The sequence below is a fragment of the Carassius carassius genome, chromosome 29 (genome assembly GCF_963082965.1).
Source record: "Carassius carassius chromosome 29, fCarCar2.1, whole genome shotgun sequence".
In the NCBI taxonomy this organism is placed as follows: Eukaryota; Metazoa; Chordata; class Actinopteri; order Cypriniformes; family Cyprinidae; genus Carassius; species Carassius carassius.
In genome coordinates, this window is record NC_081783.1 from 21,812,392 (window position 1) to 21,831,573 (window position 19,182).

The 19,182-nt window shown below is 34.0% G+C and overlaps 1 protein-coding gene across 2 annotated transcripts in view; it reads left to right on the plus strand.

The window, feature by feature from the left end:
• Positions 1 to 19,182, plus strand: part of LOC132109884 (protein diaphanous homolog 1-like) — a 117,839-nt gene that overhangs the window by 13,845 nt on the left and 84,812 nt on the right. The window contains exons 2-12 of one of the 2 annotated variants that reach the window (XM_059516279.1): positions 7,687 to 7,713; positions 8,995 to 9,150; positions 9,836 to 9,937; positions 10,462 to 10,592; positions 10,667 to 10,750; positions 10,977 to 11,046; positions 11,133 to 11,272; positions 12,518 to 12,623; positions 12,702 to 12,812; positions 12,931 to 13,049; positions 13,962 to 14,078. In XM_059516279.1, coding sequence (XP_059372262.1) covers positions 7,687 to 7,713; positions 8,995 to 9,150; positions 9,836 to 9,937; positions 10,462 to 10,592; positions 10,667 to 10,750; positions 10,977 to 11,046; positions 11,133 to 11,272; positions 12,518 to 12,623; positions 12,702 to 12,812; positions 12,931 to 13,049; positions 13,962 to 14,078 — 1,163 coding nt within the window. The remainder of the gene's footprint in view (positions 1 to 7,686; positions 7,714 to 8,994; positions 9,151 to 9,835; positions 9,938 to 10,461; positions 10,593 to 10,666; positions 10,751 to 10,976; positions 11,047 to 11,132; positions 11,273 to 12,517; positions 12,624 to 12,701; positions 12,813 to 12,930; positions 13,050 to 13,961; positions 14,079 to 19,182) is intronic. The other variant, XM_059516280.1, reaches the window with a different exon arrangement.

The window sequence follows — 19,182 nt, forward strand, 5'->3', positions numbered from 1 at the left end:
AATGCCCTAATTCTTACAACTGGCCTGAATTCAGGTAAGTATCTTAAGAAAACAACTTAAGTATTTCAGGTAAGTGATACATGAGTAAACTTTTCTATGACATAACATAACTTTAGTTAGGTATGGAGATGAACTGTTTGCAATTTACTTGGCGAATCCAGTGTTTTTGTGTGACATACCGATACCGATTTTTGTAGATTCCGATTTTCTTTCTAAAAAAACTATATTGACAGCATATTTCTTATTGAAAAAAATTATTTACATAATAGAAACAAATATTTAATTTTTAATCAACAACGGCTATGTGTAGTAACAGCTGCTCTTTGAGAAATCATATACTTGATGGAATTTACTGGATTAAATAACCGGCTTTACTTTAATTACGAGATGCGTAATTAATTATCGGCCGATATTTATAGTGCACCCCTACAATAATGTCTTTAAATGTACAAGGTCAGAATCTATAGCTTACATAAAATCACAAACATGACACTTGACTTGTAAATTAAATTATTTGATAGATTTATTAATTAATGTGTATTATGTTATATATTTTAAACAAATTATGAGCTCTAAAATATTTTACAGAATCTTTTGCTTTAGACTATCTACAAATGTTAAATGTTAAAATAAAATGTTAAGGTTACTACTGCATAATGAAAAAAAATGAAGCGATTGAGATACATAGTTTATTTATAGTTATTTTTCAAAGCTTCAGTGTACTGTCATTATAAAAGAACTTCATTATTGTTTATTTAATTCTAACAAATAAGGTCTTGTTAAAAACCTAAGCAAAATTATAAATAATGTGCTTATAATTTTCACACAGGGAGAGACTTGGTTTTGTTTCCAAGCAAAAGGAAATATATTGGTATAGGCATCGGCCAACGGCCAAAAGTGTTGAAAAATATTGGCATAATCTAATATAAAAATCTAATATAATGCATCCCTAGTCTAAACTGTAAGTCACTTTATTTTAACTTGTTTATTGAACTACTATTGTATAAATTCACATTACAATCATGTTGAAATGTTTAGTTCGTGCAGTGCTGTGTACCTAAATCATATATTATAATTAAGTGGTAAAAACAGACCGGCTCGTAACCAGCCGGTTACTGGTCTGGGCCGATCATATGGTACTGATTTTCTTTTAGGATTTTTAGACCTAATTAGAGATGCACTGATCGACAGCCAGGAACCGGAATAAGACGGTTTTTCACAGGATCGGGGCGGTAACTGGCTGGTTCCGAGCCGGTCTGTTTTTACCAGTTAAATGTTACTTATATTTATTTGATTTGTCATTTTATTCAAACTATATATATATATATATATATATATATATATATATATATATATATATATATATATATATATATATATATATATATATATATATATATATATATATATATATGTATATATATGTATATATATATATATATGTATATATATATATATATATAACCCAATTTAGAGTAATAATACATGGCTCAAAACTTAATTACCTTCTCAAAACAGTTCTGAAGCATGCTTTTTGTTTGTTTACTGACAGACCAGTGTATCAGTCTATCACTACTCTAACTAATCATAAAAAAAACTAAAAAACATCATAGAATAGTCCATAAGTATGCGATTTGGGACACACCTGAAATTTAAATGATATTTAAGCTTTTCTGAAGACAGTCAAGTTTTCAAAGATATATTCATATAAAACACCTGTGCTGCATTTTAATTTTGAAATGTGAAGCTCTCATTTTATTCAACAAAGTATAAGCCTTTTGGAAAATCTATTTGTGGCGGTCAGTTTTGATATTGTGATGAGCCATCACAAATAACGCAATGTATAGGGATTTATTTATTTGATTTGTCATTTTATTCTAACTAACTAGCTAACATATGTGTGTGTGTGTATATATATATATATATATATATATATATATATATATTATTTTCATACCATAGGGATAGTAGTTTTTATTAATATTTTGAATGAGTTATTATTAGAGCTAGATAATAAATCGATGCATCACGAATCGAAAAAAATATTCAGCATCGATTCTGAGATTTTCTGAATGCATTACGATTCTTTCTCGAGTCGATCCTGAGCTTATTTTTGAACAGCAGTTGGCACTGCATGCTTTAGAAACAGCCGTACTCTGCCCGTTTCCAAATCCTTACACACACTTGAACCTAAAATAATCATTCATAAAATTGTAAAAAGTTGAAGCGAATTACAAGGGTGTTTACAGTGGGCTGTTTACATTAATCTTGCATCATAAAAACATTCTGAGCTGAGGAAAAATTTACATTACATGACCCAGCCAAATGTACAAGTGCTCTTTTGCACTCTTCTTCATGAGCATTTGAGACTGCATATTAAAACTAGATTAGAGCGCCATCTGCTGTTAAAATCTAAACTCAGAATCAATTACAGAGGAATCGCGATGCATTCTGAAAATCCATGAATTGATTCTGCATTGATTTATCGTCCCAGACCTAATTGTTATATTGTTATCTGTTTATATTTTATTCCGGTTATTTATTTTTTATTTTTATTATTACTATTGTTGTTTTATTTCAGTTAAGTTTCAGTTTTTGTTTGTTCAGAAATGTTTTTGATAGTTTTTGTTTCGGTTAACTATAATAACCTAGGTGTGTTTTCTGTATGGAAAGCAAAGTTCAGCTGTTATGCTGTGGAATTTTTCTGAGTTTTCATTGCGAGTCATTGTTTTGTTTTTGTTTTTCTTGAGTAATAAATCACCCCCCCCCAAAAAAAAAAAATTCCCGCTGCTCTGGGATGCACAACCTTCATGTTTCATAGTTGATTAATTGTGTTTGTTTTACATTTACATTTAGTCATTTTGCAGACGCTTTTATCCAAAGCGACTTTTAATTAGGGATACACAAAGTGATACCTCTTAAAGAGGCAAACAGACACAGGAAGTGCTTATAATAACAAGTTTTAAACATTGTTCAGAAAAGTACAAGCTAGAAAGTTTGTTGTCCTGGTAACCTCATTAACCGCCTCCCAAACAGGGTTTCTGGGGTGACAGGAAGTGTTGTTTGTTTGGTTTTGAAGGAATGGGTTTGTACTCTTGTCTAAATGAAATTCATCAGAAGCTCCTCGCCGAGGGTCAGTCCATTGTCAGTGTGTGTGTAGCAGGTGCTTATTCACGCGTGTAACTGTTCCTCTGCGTCCAGCCAAGCGTTATCACAGAAAGCACGTTACTGTGAGCAGAGGAAGCAGACTAATTTAGCTTAAAGGACTTCCTGTTGACATGTCGAGTCACTCAAACAGTATACTATACAGTTATTCTGAAGTGTCAGTCAGTCTGGTTCTTTTCTTTGGTGTTTCGTTTCTTGTCATCATTCTCTGCAATGTGTCTGACTGATTGACTGGTGAACAGTAAGGGTGAATCTGATGTGTCAAGGTCATATTTATACACACACACACACACACACACACACACACACACTTATATATTATTTATTTATATTTTTATACATTTATTATAAACAATTAGTTCATTATGAATGTATGATATGTGTATGTGTATATATGTGTATGTATAAATATATAGATATATAGATATATATTAGTGGAGGGCCGTTATCGCCGTTAACGCCTTATCGGGCGATAAAAAAAAATATCGCCGTAAATCTATTCTCAAAGTTGGGTATGATGACTTTCACCTTGATATTTTATATAACCGACTGGCTGAGGCCAGCCTAAAAAGATGCTCAGGACAGTTGACGGGCCACTGCTGCGCATCGTCACGAAAGCTTATCTTTTTCACGTGTTTTTAAGCCTTACCGCTTGTCGATTTAAATATTAAAGCATCCAAACACAAGACGCGGAAAAGCTGAACAGAGTAGCTGGTTACTCGCGCGCTGTGTTCGTTGCGCAAGAGAGAGAGACAGGACAGCGACACTGAACCTAGCTCTCTTCTGCGATGTTCTCCTCGAAGTCCCTCCTGCACCTGAACGAACAAATACAAATCGCAGTTTGAACAAACAAAAAGATGTGAAAGAGCCCAATTCAGTACCGCTGTGTTCTGGTTCAGGGCTCACGAAGAGAAAGGCGTCTCGAGACGCTAAAATAAGCGTGTTCAAGTGTTTGGATCAAAATATGTCAAAATATCCACCTTAGAAATTATTCTCGAAAAAACTGTCAGTTATTTCTTAAGTGAAAGTGAACAGTTGAGGAAAAAAATGGGATGTGTATTATATTGGATGCGTTCATGGTCTCTTAAAGGGACTGCGTCTAATTTAGCTACTGGCTGCTATAATGTTAATCCAAGAAAATGAAAATGAAAATCACTCACTGCTCTTGACTGAATTACTTAGTTTTAACAGTCAAACCAAAAAGTATTCAGACACCAGATATATTTTTTGATATATATATAGCAAAACTGTAATAATGTGAGAAATGTTGAAGGTGTCTGAATAAATGTAGGTTTGATTGTATATTTCATTTTTACATTGAAGACAATCCAGTGCTATTTTACATTTAATTATTTGGTTTCTGTACCTTGACACCTACAAACTTGAAAAAAAAACTTAAACATTGTGTAAATAGCACAAATAAATAAAAATAAACGAACATACAAATTAAACAATTTCAAACAGGGCTCACTGGTACAACCTTCACCGGGGCCCCGCTGACCCCAGCTACGGCCCTGCTCACGCCTTAAAAATATTATTTTGAATTTATTTTAGCAAAACATTTTATTGTTTTTATTTATTTTATATAAATGCTATTTTTTGTAAGTAAAATCTGTGTTAATATGCCTGACCTGAGCCTTTTAATTTTTTTCTTGGTGCAGATTGATTTGTACCTTGAATTGCTGTGTGTTTGACATCTTGTTGTATGTGCAGGTTTATATACACATGAATAATAAACTGTTAAACTGCAAGTGGATTTCATTTAGTTATTGAATACAAATCAAACCAAGGCTGAGATCAATAAACCAATACAGTGCTAATATTTGATTGGGCCCTGGGCCACTTTGTACTGTACAATTTGGGCCCCGACATCAAAAAGGTTAAGAACCTCTGCATTAAATGATATTGTCCTGCAGTTTTGTTCCCTATATCGACTGAAATAATGCTCTGCTAGTGTGTGTGTGTGTGTTCTAAATCTAGCTTTTGCATGTGTGTCTGTCTTCATGACACTTCCTGTGAGCACTTTGTGCAGGAAGTGGCTTGTCACACTTTAACAAGCGTGTCTGGTGGGGCCCGAATTATGACATCAGTTCAACACACACACACACACACACACACACATTACCCAGGCTTCAATTGGCAAACCTAAATGGACATTTGTCTCCATGGATACCAAGCAGACAGAAATTATACACACAAGAATGCTCATATCTGTGACTATTTTTAGAAGGGGATGTGAAATGCAGGTGCTTTCAGACACACACACACACACACACTTGTATAATTTATATAAATCTGAATGTATGTATGTATGTGGGTGACTGGTTTACTTTAATCTAATGCATGAGGTCATATTAAGATGACACTGATCAATGTTCTGGGTCCATATGTAAAGTGTGTGTCTAAAGGAAATAATTCTGTTCCATTCTATTGCAGATTTTTTATCAGTTATTGATATTTTGTCTTATGCTGTTCTGTGTTCTCACCGTGTGTGTGTGTGTGTGTGTGTGTGCTTATATTGAGTGTGTGGGTGTGCCTTGGTGATTTTGTGGGTGTAGCTGTAAAGAATTTACTTTTTATTGAGTTTGAGTGTGTTTCTGAGTAACTGAGAGAATCAGTTATATTTTTAAAGCATGTGTCATTGATTGAACACACACACACACACACACACACTCACTCACATGAGTAGTTGGATCTGAGTATCTGAGAGCAGGAGGCTGAGTGAGTTTTGGGATGATGATGGTCACTCCACACAGTTACCTAGAGTTTGTGGTAGTTGACTTCTGGTAAAGTCAGTGGACAGTTGGCATTCTGTTTATTATTGTACATTTGTCTTTTTATTATTTTCAAAATGTATTTTATTATTTTATTTTTATTTACTTATTTCTTTTTAATTTGAATTTTTTATTTAATAATATTTTAATGTATTTGTATTACATTTTTTTTATTAAATTAAATTAAATTAAATTAAATTAAATTAATGCATTTAGCAGACGCTTTTATCCAAAGCGACTTACAGTGCATTCAGGATATCAATTTTTACATATCATGTGTTCCCCGGGGAATCGAATCCCCAACCTTGCACTTGATAGCGCAATGCTCTACCAATTGAGCTACAGGAACACTATTTTATTTTGTTATTTTATGTTGTTATGCTCGGTTATTTTATTTTTTCAAGTTATGTTATATGTTTTATGTTATAACTTGTTTACGTTTTATGTTATGTTATATGTTTTATGTTATATAACATGTTTACATTTATGTTATGTTATGTTATATGCTTTATGTTATAACATATAACACATATTTACATTTTGTTATGTTTTATGTTATAACATATAACATGTTAATGTTTTGTTATATGTTTTATGTTATAACATATAAAATGTTTTGTTATTTTATGTTTTGTTATAACAACCTGTTTACGTTTTATGTTATGTTTTATGTTATAACATATAACATGTTTTGTTATTTTATGTTTTGTTATAACAACCTGTTTACGGTTTTTTTATTTTATGTTTTGTTATAACAACCTGTTTACGTTTTATGTTATGTTTTATGTTATAACATATAACATATGTTTACATTTTGTTATGTTTTATGTTATAACATAACATATGTTAATGTTTTGTTATATGTTTTGTTATAACATATAAAATGTGTTTACGTTTTATGTTATATGTTATGTGCATGACAAAACCACACTGGCAGTATCAGTGTTTCCAGCATAGATGTTGACAGGGGGAAATAGTGAAAATGAAAACAATGAAATGAAAAGTGAAATAAAAATAGCAATTGCCATTTAGTTCCATTACAAATATATCTGTAGTACATTATTAAAATAACTTCATTAACTATTAAAAGAATACAGTTTGGATGTATTTCAACTGATATTTAGTGATATTTTGATATTTCTATATCTCTCTGTGGCGATATGAGTATTTCATGTACACATACCTGTGGCAATGTTACCTGCATTTCTGTGCCGCAGATCATGTGACCCCTGTTGGTTTTGTTTTGTGAGGTCAAAGGTCATGTCTCTTATGCATTCCATGGTCTCAAATAACATTTGGAGAATCAGCATTGTTTTGATTGGTCACCATAGAAACGCCTGTTTATAAGCATTTTCTGGAAAGAGGAAGTTATGTGCTGATGTTTATTTGCAGAGCTGCTCTGCCCTCGTGTGGCAGGATATGCATTTGCAATATTTATTTATTTTTCCCTCCAAATTGTGGAGCCCTACAGTGTAATCTCCATTTAACTGTAGAAGTTTCAAGTTTCTAGAAAATGTGAAATGAATTTTTTTTTTCTGTATGAAATTCAATAATATAGAATTTATATTGCATTAATATAGTTTAGAAATAGATTCTGATTAGTTTATGGCCCAGGATGTCTTTCTTTTTATATTTCTTTTTCCTACTCTTTCTTTCCACCCATTTTTCCCCTTTCTCTCTCTCTGACAGTTTAGTTGTCTTTCTCTGTATTTAGTGTTGATTTTTCTCTTTCCTGCTCCCTGTACAGACTCTCAAACGGCTGATTCCTGATGAGGTAGGTGCACACACCTGTGTTCTGTGTGTTTTAACATTTCCCCGTCTCTCTGTCACCTCGCCACTGTCCCCACGACCTTTAACCCTGCACAATGTGTCTGTAGCGCACACTTTGCCACATGCCCGCCGTCACCCGTCTGATCACGGCTGACCTCAGATCAGTGTTTGTGTCACAGAAACTGATCTGACGTCAGCGGTCAGTGACTCTCACACACTCTCACTTCTGTCACAGCCAGAGGAAGTGTGTGACATCACGCTCACATGTGTGTTTGTGTATGTCTGAAGAGTTGTCATGATGTTTCAGCAGCGGGCCAAATTGAAACTTTGGCAAAATGCATCTTGCCAGATGTCTATAGATTCACATTTGTATCAAACAGAATCATGTAATGAACACAGTCTACACACAAGACTCATATATTAAGATTAAGAGAGCAGCTGCTAGGAATATAATTAAGCTTTTTCAATACTGACCCAGTCAGACCAACACTAAAAAATAATATTATGATTTTCTGATTAACAAATTCATTACCTTATTTTACTTACTTACTCTCTTACATTTTTACTTTACATGCTTGCTTGCTTTTTATCATTGTTGTTGTTGTTATTTATTTATTTTTTAAGTAAAAAATGCCCTGATTCAAATGTATTCAGATTGGTTATTTGGATCAACAATATTTTGCAGATCTGTTCATTTATGAAATTTTCTTTTAAATAAATAAGAATATGTTATGGTAAATATAATTAACTTCTTTAAAAATACATAGTTAATCATTGTCAATCAATCAGTCAATCAATCAATAACAAAAGCCAATCAATGAAAATGTTTTTTTAAATTAAAAATAGTGTCCTGTCCAAATAATTTGTAAATCAAGATGTTTTTTTTTATTTTAAAGGATGAGGTTACCATAGATAGATAGATACTTTTTTATGTATCTCTGATACATTGTGTAGTTTTTGCATTTAAAAAAATAGTATAGTTTTAGGCTGTCAGCCTTTATGATCAGCTATAATAAAGACATGTCTGATTATTGAGGAGATGTTCTATATCAGCTGCTGCTGTTTTGTATTGAATGTGATGGAGGATGTGTGACATAAGACTCGATGAGATACAAATATAAAGACAATTAAAATTGAGAGGATATCATTGTTCCCAGCTGAAATACTGGTGCATACTGCACCTTAATGTAGTAGGACATTTGAGTCCATAAATGCTAAAAAACCCCATTCAGTGTGTTTTTGCTGTGTTCTGAGCATTGACCTTTGACCTTTGACCCTGTGTCAGCTGGAGCGCTTCACCAGCATGCGGACGAAGAAGGAGAAGTCAGGCACGATGGGAAACAGACACTCGTCAGCCGCCCAGTATGAAGTGCCGTCCCAGAGTTCCTCGCTGAACGAGCTGCCCGACGAGTCTGTGCTGGAGCTGTTTGAGCAGATGTTGGTGAGTGTGTGTGTGTGTGTGTGTGTGTATGTACCCATAAGTGAGCTTAACCTGTCAACATCTCCATAAACCCCATTTTGGACACTTTCTCATTTGTAAAACCGGTAAATAAAGATTTTTTTGCAACTGGAAAAATGCTGAAAGTTTTCACACTTTTTGTTAGAACTTGTTAATTTGTAAAAAAAAAATTATATATATATATATATATATATATATATATATATACAGTATATATATATATATATATATATATATATATATATACAGTATATATATATATATATATATATATATATATATATACAGTATATATATATATATATAATATATATATATATATTTAAAAAAATTTATTATATATATATATATATATATATATATATAATTCCTGATTAACAACACTAATTTTGTGGGGTATTTAAAAATTATGAAAAACGGCAAAACTAATGGCATTAAAAACAATATATAATATTAATATAATAATATCAATAATATAAATATAACATATTTCATGATAATTACAAATGATTTAAATGATTACATACATACTCACGATAAGCACCCTTTTTGTTTGGATCTATGAATTAATTTCAAATAAAATAACAAAAAATGAAAAGGTAATCTGAAATGAAGGCAATATTTTCTCTATGTTGTCTTTTACAAAATCTTTTGTGTCTGTCTGCAGGTGGATATGAATCTGAACGAGGAGAAGCAGCGGCCGCTGAGGCAGAAGGACATCATCATCAAGAGAGAGATGGTGTCTCAGTACCTGCACACCTCCAATGCTGTAAGAATCAGCACGTCTGCTGTGAACCAGTCTCACAGACGTCCTGTCTGAAGCTGAATCCATCAGTGAATCTGGAGCAGAATCTGCTTTCTTAGTGCTAACACAGCACTGCTTTTACTAGGATCATCTTTTATTGACCGAGTCAGACCAACACCAATAAAATAATATAAGGACACATTTATGTATTTATTTCAAACTTTACTTCTAGTTTAGTTTGACTTAGAAATATGATATTTAAAGTAGAAATAGTAAATTCACTATAAATGTGTGTGTGTTTGAACAGTAGTGTCTAAATTGTCCTTTTGAACTGGGGATAGTGTTAATACTTTGATTCAAAGTGACGGTAAAAAGATAAGAGTTACAAAACATTTCTATTTTTAAATAAATGTTCGATCTTTTGAACCTGCAAGTCCTGAAAAAAAAGATGAAAACGTCTGCTTAATGCATGGCATGTAAAGGTTGAATCAGCAGCATTAATGTACAGTATGAGGAGTGAACTCTTTTACTGTCTGTGTGTGTTTTAGGCTAAGAGTCAGAAGGAGAGCTCGAAGTCAGCGTTGATATACATCCAGGAGCTGAAGACCGATCTGAGAGACACACAGTTACTGAGCTGCCTGGAGTCCCTGCGTGTGTCATTAAACAACAACCCCGTCAGGTACACACACACTCTTACAGTACAGTGAAGTGTTTCTATGTGTCTGATATCAGCTAATGGTGTGTGTGTTTCAGCTGGGTCCAGACGTTTGGAGCCGAGGGTTTGGCTTTGCTTCTGGCATTCCTCAAGAAACTTCAAGACGAGAGAGAAGAACCTTTGTATGACATAAATACAGTACACACACATTAATATATACACACACACACACATATAATCCAGTAGGATTTACAGAGTTAGTGTTTTTATACTAATATACTATGTTAATGTATTGGCCAATTAGCATCCAGGATCACAGCAATCCATGTTATAATATGCAAATGATTTTAAAATGCACCTCAAGCAAGCTCATGATGTGATTTGTCTCTCTCACTCTGTGTTTGACAGGAATGCTGGGATTGGTGTCAAATGTCAACATGAGATCATTCGATGTCTCAAAGCGTTCATGAACAACAAGGTCAGAGCAGATCTGAGCTCGTACTGTAATATAGACGGTGGAAGCTGTTCTTGATGTGTCTCTCTCCATCTGTCTGTCTCTCTCAGCACGGTCTCAAAGACATGCTGACGTCAGAAGAAGGAATCCCTCTCCTCGTCCGATCCATCAATCCTAAAGTCCCGCACATGATGGTGGATGTAGTCAAACTGCTGTCTGCCATCTGTATCCTCGAGCATCCAGGAAACACGTGAGTGTGTGTGAAGCTGTGTTCAGATGGCATTTCAGTAGCCATGCAAGCCCATCAAGTGTCTATTAGACGCCCAAGAACAGAAATCATATTACCACAGCTAAAACATCAATACTGTCATCGTTTACCACGATTGATCACCATTTACTTAACTGTAACTTATAGAGATGTAAGATTTGCACAAATATATATTTCACAAATAAAACTAGTATTTTGTTTAAAAATCATTATTTATTATATATTTTCTATTATATTGTTATATTTTCTTTTCATTTTAATTGTAGTTAATGTTTTAGTAGTATAGTCATTTCAAATTTTTTGTCTGTGTGTGTGTGTGTGTGTGTGTGTGTGTGTGTTTATATATATATATAGAATGTGAAGTTTTTTTTATCACCATTAACATTTTATCATAGTAGGTTTTAGCCAACTGAGATTGTCTCAATAAACTTAAATTTAATTCATTATTTTTTTTGTATTTGACGTAAAGCTGAAATAAAATAAAATAAAATACAAATATTAGATGAAAACATTCTGAAAATACTGAGTGAGCTGAAGTGAATTAAAGTGCTACATTCACGGAAATTAATTAAAAGTGTTATAGAAATATATAGAAACATAAAAAATGACAAAAGCACACACAAAAGTAATGAATGAGAATGAAAAATATCAATATAAAAGTATATAAACATAAAGCTCATTCAAAATATAAATAAATACTATAACATCATTTATTTATATTTTGATTGAGCTTATTTATTTATTGCTTATAATTTCTTTTTTACAACAATAAGTAGACATTATATAACATAAAAAATTAATAACAGGATTAGCTTGTATATTTTGTCAATATATATTAGTTTTCATGAACACTGTTAAATGATGTACAAAAATGAATGTGATTTTCATATTTATTATGTCAAACATAATAAACAAATACAAATATTTTATTTGATTAAAAATAAATGATATACAAAAGGTAATGAGGTTTTCATATTCAGAATGTCAAACTTGATAAAGAAATATTAAAAATAAAAGCAAAACAAAAGTTTGTTTCATTCTGTTAACTAAAAATCTCCCCAAAGCTTTCAGTTATCATTCTGACTCGCATTCAGCGTGTTAATTGGTCACCAAAAAAAACAAGCATTGATGAGATTTAAGTGCTAGAGCAGAGAGGGAAGATTTGAAGATGATTTGAAGACAAACCTTAACAGATTCCACTTTAAATGATCTTTGTGTGTGTTTCAGTCATGAGCGAGTTCTGGAGTGCATCACTGAGCAGGCTGAAGAGCAGGAGATCGAGAGGTTCCAGCCACTGCTGTCCGGCATGAATAAAAACTCCATCACGCTCAAGGTAAAACACTGGCACGTGACACTCCAGAACACAGGCTGCTGACGTCATGTCATTACACTGATGTGTGTGTGTGTGCAGGCCGGCTGTATGCAGCTGATCAACGCTCTCATCAGTCGAGTGGAGGAGCTGGACTTCAGGATCCACCTGAGATCAGAGCTCATGAGACTGGGACTCAAAGACATGCTGAAGGTCCTCAAACACACCAAAAACTGATGAAACTTAAAGTTCATCTGTCTAACTCATCACTGATTTATATAATGGCACAATTCGTTTCAGTTTGACTTAGATTCTGGGTTTGTGTGTGTAGGAGGTGAGGTCGATAGAGAACGAGGAGCTCAAGGTTCAGTTGCAGGTGTTTGAAGAACAAGCTGATGAAGACTTTGAAGATCTTCGCTCCCGGTTGGACGACGTTCGTCTTGAGATGGAATATCCTTTACTGCCGACTTTAATCTGTCTAAGACACTTCTGAAGAGCTTTAGATTCGATGCTGGGATTTGTAGATGTATTATTTTTTACGTTGCTGGTTTAATGTTGTTTTGGATCTGGTTGTAGTTCAGAAACTGGCCACCAGGTGTCTCAAAAGTGCAGAATCATTATTACAAGATGAGGCTTGTACTCCATAAAAAAAAAAATATATATGTTCTTTTCCCATTTGAAGACGTTTCATAAAAGAGGTATTTTACATTTAGAAGGCGTAGCTAAACAAAAAATTGTTTTATTGTCAGTGAGGAATGGTTTTGTGCAAGAAGCCTCAGTTAACATTGGAAGTGGGCTATAAATACAAAAAATAATGAGTTTTTAAATCTAATTTGTCCACCAGGTGGCATCAGAAAGTTTAACCTGGCTCTTGTGTTTTTGTCATGGTGAACCTCAAGAGGAAAAAAATACTGTTTAATCGAACTATTTATTTGAAAGTTGCATCATTTTATAGTCTTTGAGTTGAATTAAATATAATATTCACTTTTATCATTAATTTTTATATTTCAGGTTTTAATTTAATTTATAGTAAATGTATCTGCTTTGGCCATTTTTAACAATCTGTTTTAATAAGTATTTCTAAAAGATTTGTATTGGTTTTTAATGAAGTCTTAGATTGTCAAATGATTTAAGTACTTGAGACTTACTGTGAGACGTAAGGTTAATACCCCAGGGAACATTTCTAATTTTCATTTCGATATTTTTTTCATCAAACATATTATTTTATTGTCTATTAGGATTTTTCTTTTTCTTAAATCGGTTTAGTTTTAGTTTTCAATAATAAGAACACTGGACAGATGTATTTTCAGTTATGGAAGGTTTTGTGTTTTTGTGGTTGTTGTTCTTTAACTCTGTCATCACTGATGTGACTGAAGTCTTCCAGATCTTGATGAACACTGTGAAGGACTCTAAAGCTGAGCCTCTCTTCCTGTCTCTTCTGCAGCATCTGCTGCTGGTGCGAAACGACTACATGGCCAGGTACGAGCGCTCACCTTTACCTCGCAGTGACATTTAACCCCCTCGGAAAACTTCACAGGTCACAATTGAATTTTCAGCCAGTTGATGCGTGCTATATTGATGAAACCGTGGCTGACAAATTGACATGCTTATACAAGCGTGAGCTTGAGAGGTTATTTGACTGTCAATCAATGATGTTACAGCTGTCAACTGCTCTCAGCTCATGAGAAATGGCAGAAAGTGATGTTATTGTGTCCTTGCAGTGCAAGAAAAACACCTGTCGAAACCTGAATTGAATAAAAAGCACAACCAGACAGAACACACAGGGGTCAGACGCAATACAAAAGTCCAGTGTGCTCCCTATCTATCTGCTGTCTGCATAGGCAACATAATAAATGAAAGGAATATAATGAACGCTCTTCTCTCTTCATTAACTAGCTTAGAGAATAATTGTACTGTTCTCAGGGATTGCCTTCCTCATGGAGGATGAATTTAAGGTTGTGTAATACTACTATTTACTGATTTCAGCTGTCTTTGAGTGGCTTGACTTTCTGTAGGTTGTGGAACAGAGCTCATGTCTTTATTTGGGTTAACTGTCGCAGGGGTTATGAGTTTAACTGAGTTAGAGAAGAGGAATGATTTCGGTGTCCCATCTGTACAGACATTATTAGGTCTGCTCCCGTTGTGTGTACGTGACAATTTCAGAGTCGCATATCATTGCAAATACAGTGAATCCCAAACACTGACTGTGTGAAGATAGACCAGGAAGTGATAGCTCATCCAAAAATGCTAATTATATCACTGTATAATTTTATTTTATTTCTATTTTATTTTTCAGTTTTTATATTTCCGTTTGAAATTTTAAATATGCATTTTGTGATTTGGAATTTTTTATTAATTTTTAATAATAATAATAATAATAATAATAAAAAAAAAAATATATATATATATATAGCTTTAATTTGTTATAATTCAGTGTTAGTCATTTCTAATTGTTTGTAAAAAGTTTTTATTTTACTTTTAATTTGATATTTTATTTAAACGAGTGCATGTGATTGTCAGTAAATTTAGTTCTGGTTAACAACAACAACCTTTGGTTTCTCCAAACCTCTATGACTGACTTCTGTGGAACATTAAAAGAAGAAAAAGACTTGTTTCTTATTCAATTACAATGAACCGAAAACTTTTAAGTCTCAAAAAAAGTATGCAAAAGCATTCTAAAAAATATTTTGTACAACCCCAGTCCTATATTCCACTTCTTCTGAAGTCTTATGATAGCTTTATGTGAGGAACTGACCAACATTAAGCCGTTATTCAAAGAAAAATTAGTACGGTCCAATTTGTACAAATATTGTTTTTGTTTTATTTTTGTGAATCTGTTGATTTGATTGTGAATTAGATCATTGAGTTAGTGAAAACCAGATCAATCCAGTAACATCTCACTGGAGGTACAGTTTTTCAGTAATTATAACCTATATTTTGTTCGGTTTCACTGCGTGAGTCATATGGACTGCTGTTCTGATGCTTTTACCCCAGTCTCTATTCAGTTTAACAGCACAATAAGAGCAACCAGTGCAGTCTTTTCAATTTTCCTTTTATGTAACATAAAAGAAAAAAGTCTTACAGGTTCGGAACAAAATGAGGGTGACTAAATAGAGGTAGAATGGTGATTTTTGGCTGAACTTTCCCCTTTAAGGGACAAGCTCGTAGTTATTCTCATGAGTGAGTTTGAGTTTATGGATAAAGGAGGGAGCGATGGATGCAGTCAGAGACGAGGAGACGTTTGATTGATGGGCAGCAGGAGGTGGATGCTGTTGCCTCCGGCGACCAGCTCTGAATAAGAACCCAGCCACTGTATTACACCCCCGCTTCAATTAACTAGCAGACACACACACACACAGAGGCGCATTTAAAGGTTTTCTTGGCAGAGGAATGATTGCAGTGGAGAAAAGACACATTTCTTTCAATTCTGTTTCTCTAACCTGCACGTCTAAAGTCACCCACACACACTCTTATTCTCTCTTAAAACAGCCTTTCATACACACACACACACACACACACACACACATAGCAGAGAAGAGTTGGTGGGAGTGTGAAAAGACATGGACAGATGGAGAAAGAGTGTGTGTGTGATGGTTTGTAAACGCTTTCAGGATGTCAGACTTGTTGCTTGTTCCCTGTCTGCTCAATGTGATCCGACAGGCAGGAAATTGGAGAGCTATGTGTGTGTGTGTGTGTGTGTGTGTGTGTGATGTTTGGAATGGAACGCTAGTTTACTGCACAGTATATACTGTATACAATTTTTTTTTTAAGTATGTGGAATAGTATGCAGTATGGAACAGATTTTCAGATAGTACTGTAGTATGTTTTCACTTCACTGCAAGTATAATTCCTGAATAAAAAATAGCTTTCCTTTTTAATTTAACTTCAAGTAGAGCTGCATGAATAATTGTTAGGATTGAGATCTTGGTCTGAAGCAGTCTTATTTCTAAATGACAACAGTTCATATATGAATATTAAACTCTTGTTAAACACTTTTTGAAAGGAAATTAGTGCTAGGGCTGTTGTGATAAACACAATATCGCAATACCGCGCTATTGACGAGAGATATATATACTACCCGAATTCCGGAAAAGTTGGGACGTTTTTTAAATTTTAATAAAATGAAAACTAAAGGAATTTCTAATCACATGAGCCAATATTTTATTCACAATAGAACATAGATAACTTAGCAAATGTTTAAACTGAGAAATTTTACACTTTTATCCACTTAATTAGCTCATTTAAAATTTAATGCCTGCTACAGGTCTCAAAAAAGTTGGCACGGGGGCAACAAATGGCTAAAAAGATTTTTGAAAAGATTCAGCTGGGAGAACATCTAGTGATTAATTAAGTTAATTGATATCAGGTCTGTAACATGATTAGCTATAAAAGCTTTGTCTTAGAGTAGCAGAGGCTCTCAGAAGTAAAGATGGGCAGAGGCTCTCCAATCTGTGAAAGACTGCGTAAAAAAATTGTGGAAAACTTTAAAAACAATGTTCCTCAACGTCAAATTGCAAAGGCTTTGCAAATCTCATCATCTACAGTGCATAACATCATCAAAAGATTCAGAGAAACTGGAGAAATCTCTGTGCGTAAGGGACAAGGCCGGAGACCTTTATTGGATGCCCGTGGTCTTCGGGCTCTCAGACGTCACTGCATCACTCATCGGCATGATTGTGTCAATGACATTACTAAATGGGCCCAGGAATACTTTCAGAAACCACTGTCGGTAAACACAATCCGCCGTGCCATCAGCAGATGCCAACTAAAGCTCTATCATGCAAAAAGGAAGCCATATGTGAACATGGTCCAGAAGCGCCGTCGTGTCCTGTGAGCCAAGGCTCATTTAAAATGGACTATTTCAAGTGGAATAGTGTTTTATGGTCAGACGAGTCCAAATTTGACATTCTTGTTGGAAATCACGGACACCGTGTCCTCCGGGCTAAAGAGGAGGGAGACCTTCCAGCATGTTATCAGCGTTCAGTTCAAAAGCCAGCATCTCTGATGATATGGGGGCGCATAAGTGCATACGGTATGGGCAGCTTGCATGTTTTGGAAGGCTCTGTGAATGCTGAAAGGTATATAAAGGTTTTAGAGCAACATATGCTTCCCTCCAAACAACGTCTATTTCAGGGAAGGCCTTGTTTATTTCAGCAGGACAATGCAAAACCACATACTGCAGCTATAACAACTGCATGGCTTCGTCGTAGAAGAGTCCGGGTGCTAACCTGGCCTGCCTGCAGTCCAGATCTTTCACCTATAGAGAACATTTGGCGCATCATTAAACGAAAAATACGTCAAAGACGACCACGAACTCTTCAGCAGCTGGAAATCTATATAAGGCAAGAATGGGACCAAATTCCAACAGCAAAACTCCAGCAACTCATAGCCTCAATGCCCAGACGTCTTCAAACTGTTTTAAAAAAGAAAAGGAGATGCTACACCATGGTAAACATGCCCCGTCCCAACTATTTTGAGACCTGTAGCAGAAATCAAAATTGAAATGAGCTCATTTTGTGCATAAAATTGTAAACTTTCTCAGTTTAAACATTTGCTATGTTATCTATGTTCTATTGTGAATAAAATATTGGCTCATGTGATTTGAAAGTCTTTTAGTTTTCATTTTATTAAAATTTAAAAAACGTCCCAACTTTTCCGGAATTCGGGTTGTATGTCAAAATACGTTGTCATGTCCAAGGAGCAGTAACTTTTTATTTTACAGCTACATCAATTAGTTGCTTATTAGCATGCATATTACTAGAATATTAGTGCTAAGTAAGCACATATTAATGACTTATTCTACATCCCTAATCCTACCCAATACCTAAACTTGACAACTACCTTACTCACTATTAATAAGAAAATTAAGAATTTATTGAGAGAAAAATCGTAGTTATTAGTTATCAAGTGTTACCTATTCTAAAGTGTTACCAATGAATGGTTTAAAGACTCTCGAAGACTGTCCCTTGCCTGTTTCAATGCTATTTGGTTTCGGTTTCATTGGTTTCTGAATATGACCTCATTATATCGTAACACATACACACACAGATTATATATATAGGCTGTATGGCCATAGTACCGCATGCTGCGCTATTGAGCCACTCAAAATTACCGTAAGGTAAATCCCTTCACCGTGACAGCCCTACTTAGTGCATCAAATACATATTGTGCCATTACATCGTTAGGCCAGTAGGTGGAGACTATTACTTAAATTAGTAATTTATTCATTCAAGAGATTCATTCAAAAACACTGATTCACCCAGTAGTGAGTGAGCAATTGTATCATTCATTTAAACTGTTTTTTATTTTCTTTTAATAAATGATAAATACAAAATAGATGTTTTAATAGACTGCAGTAATTACCTTTTATCTACTCTAGTGAATAACATTATATTTTAGTTGTCCATTGAGGGGAATCATGATCTCTATTAAATAATAATAATTTATTAATAATAATAAAAAATAAAAATAAAATTGTGTAGCTCTGATCTCCGATCAAATGATTAGTGAAGATGGTGTTAAAAATCATGGCTGATTTAATCAAATATTTGTTGTAGATTTGGTTTTGTTTTTCATGAAAACT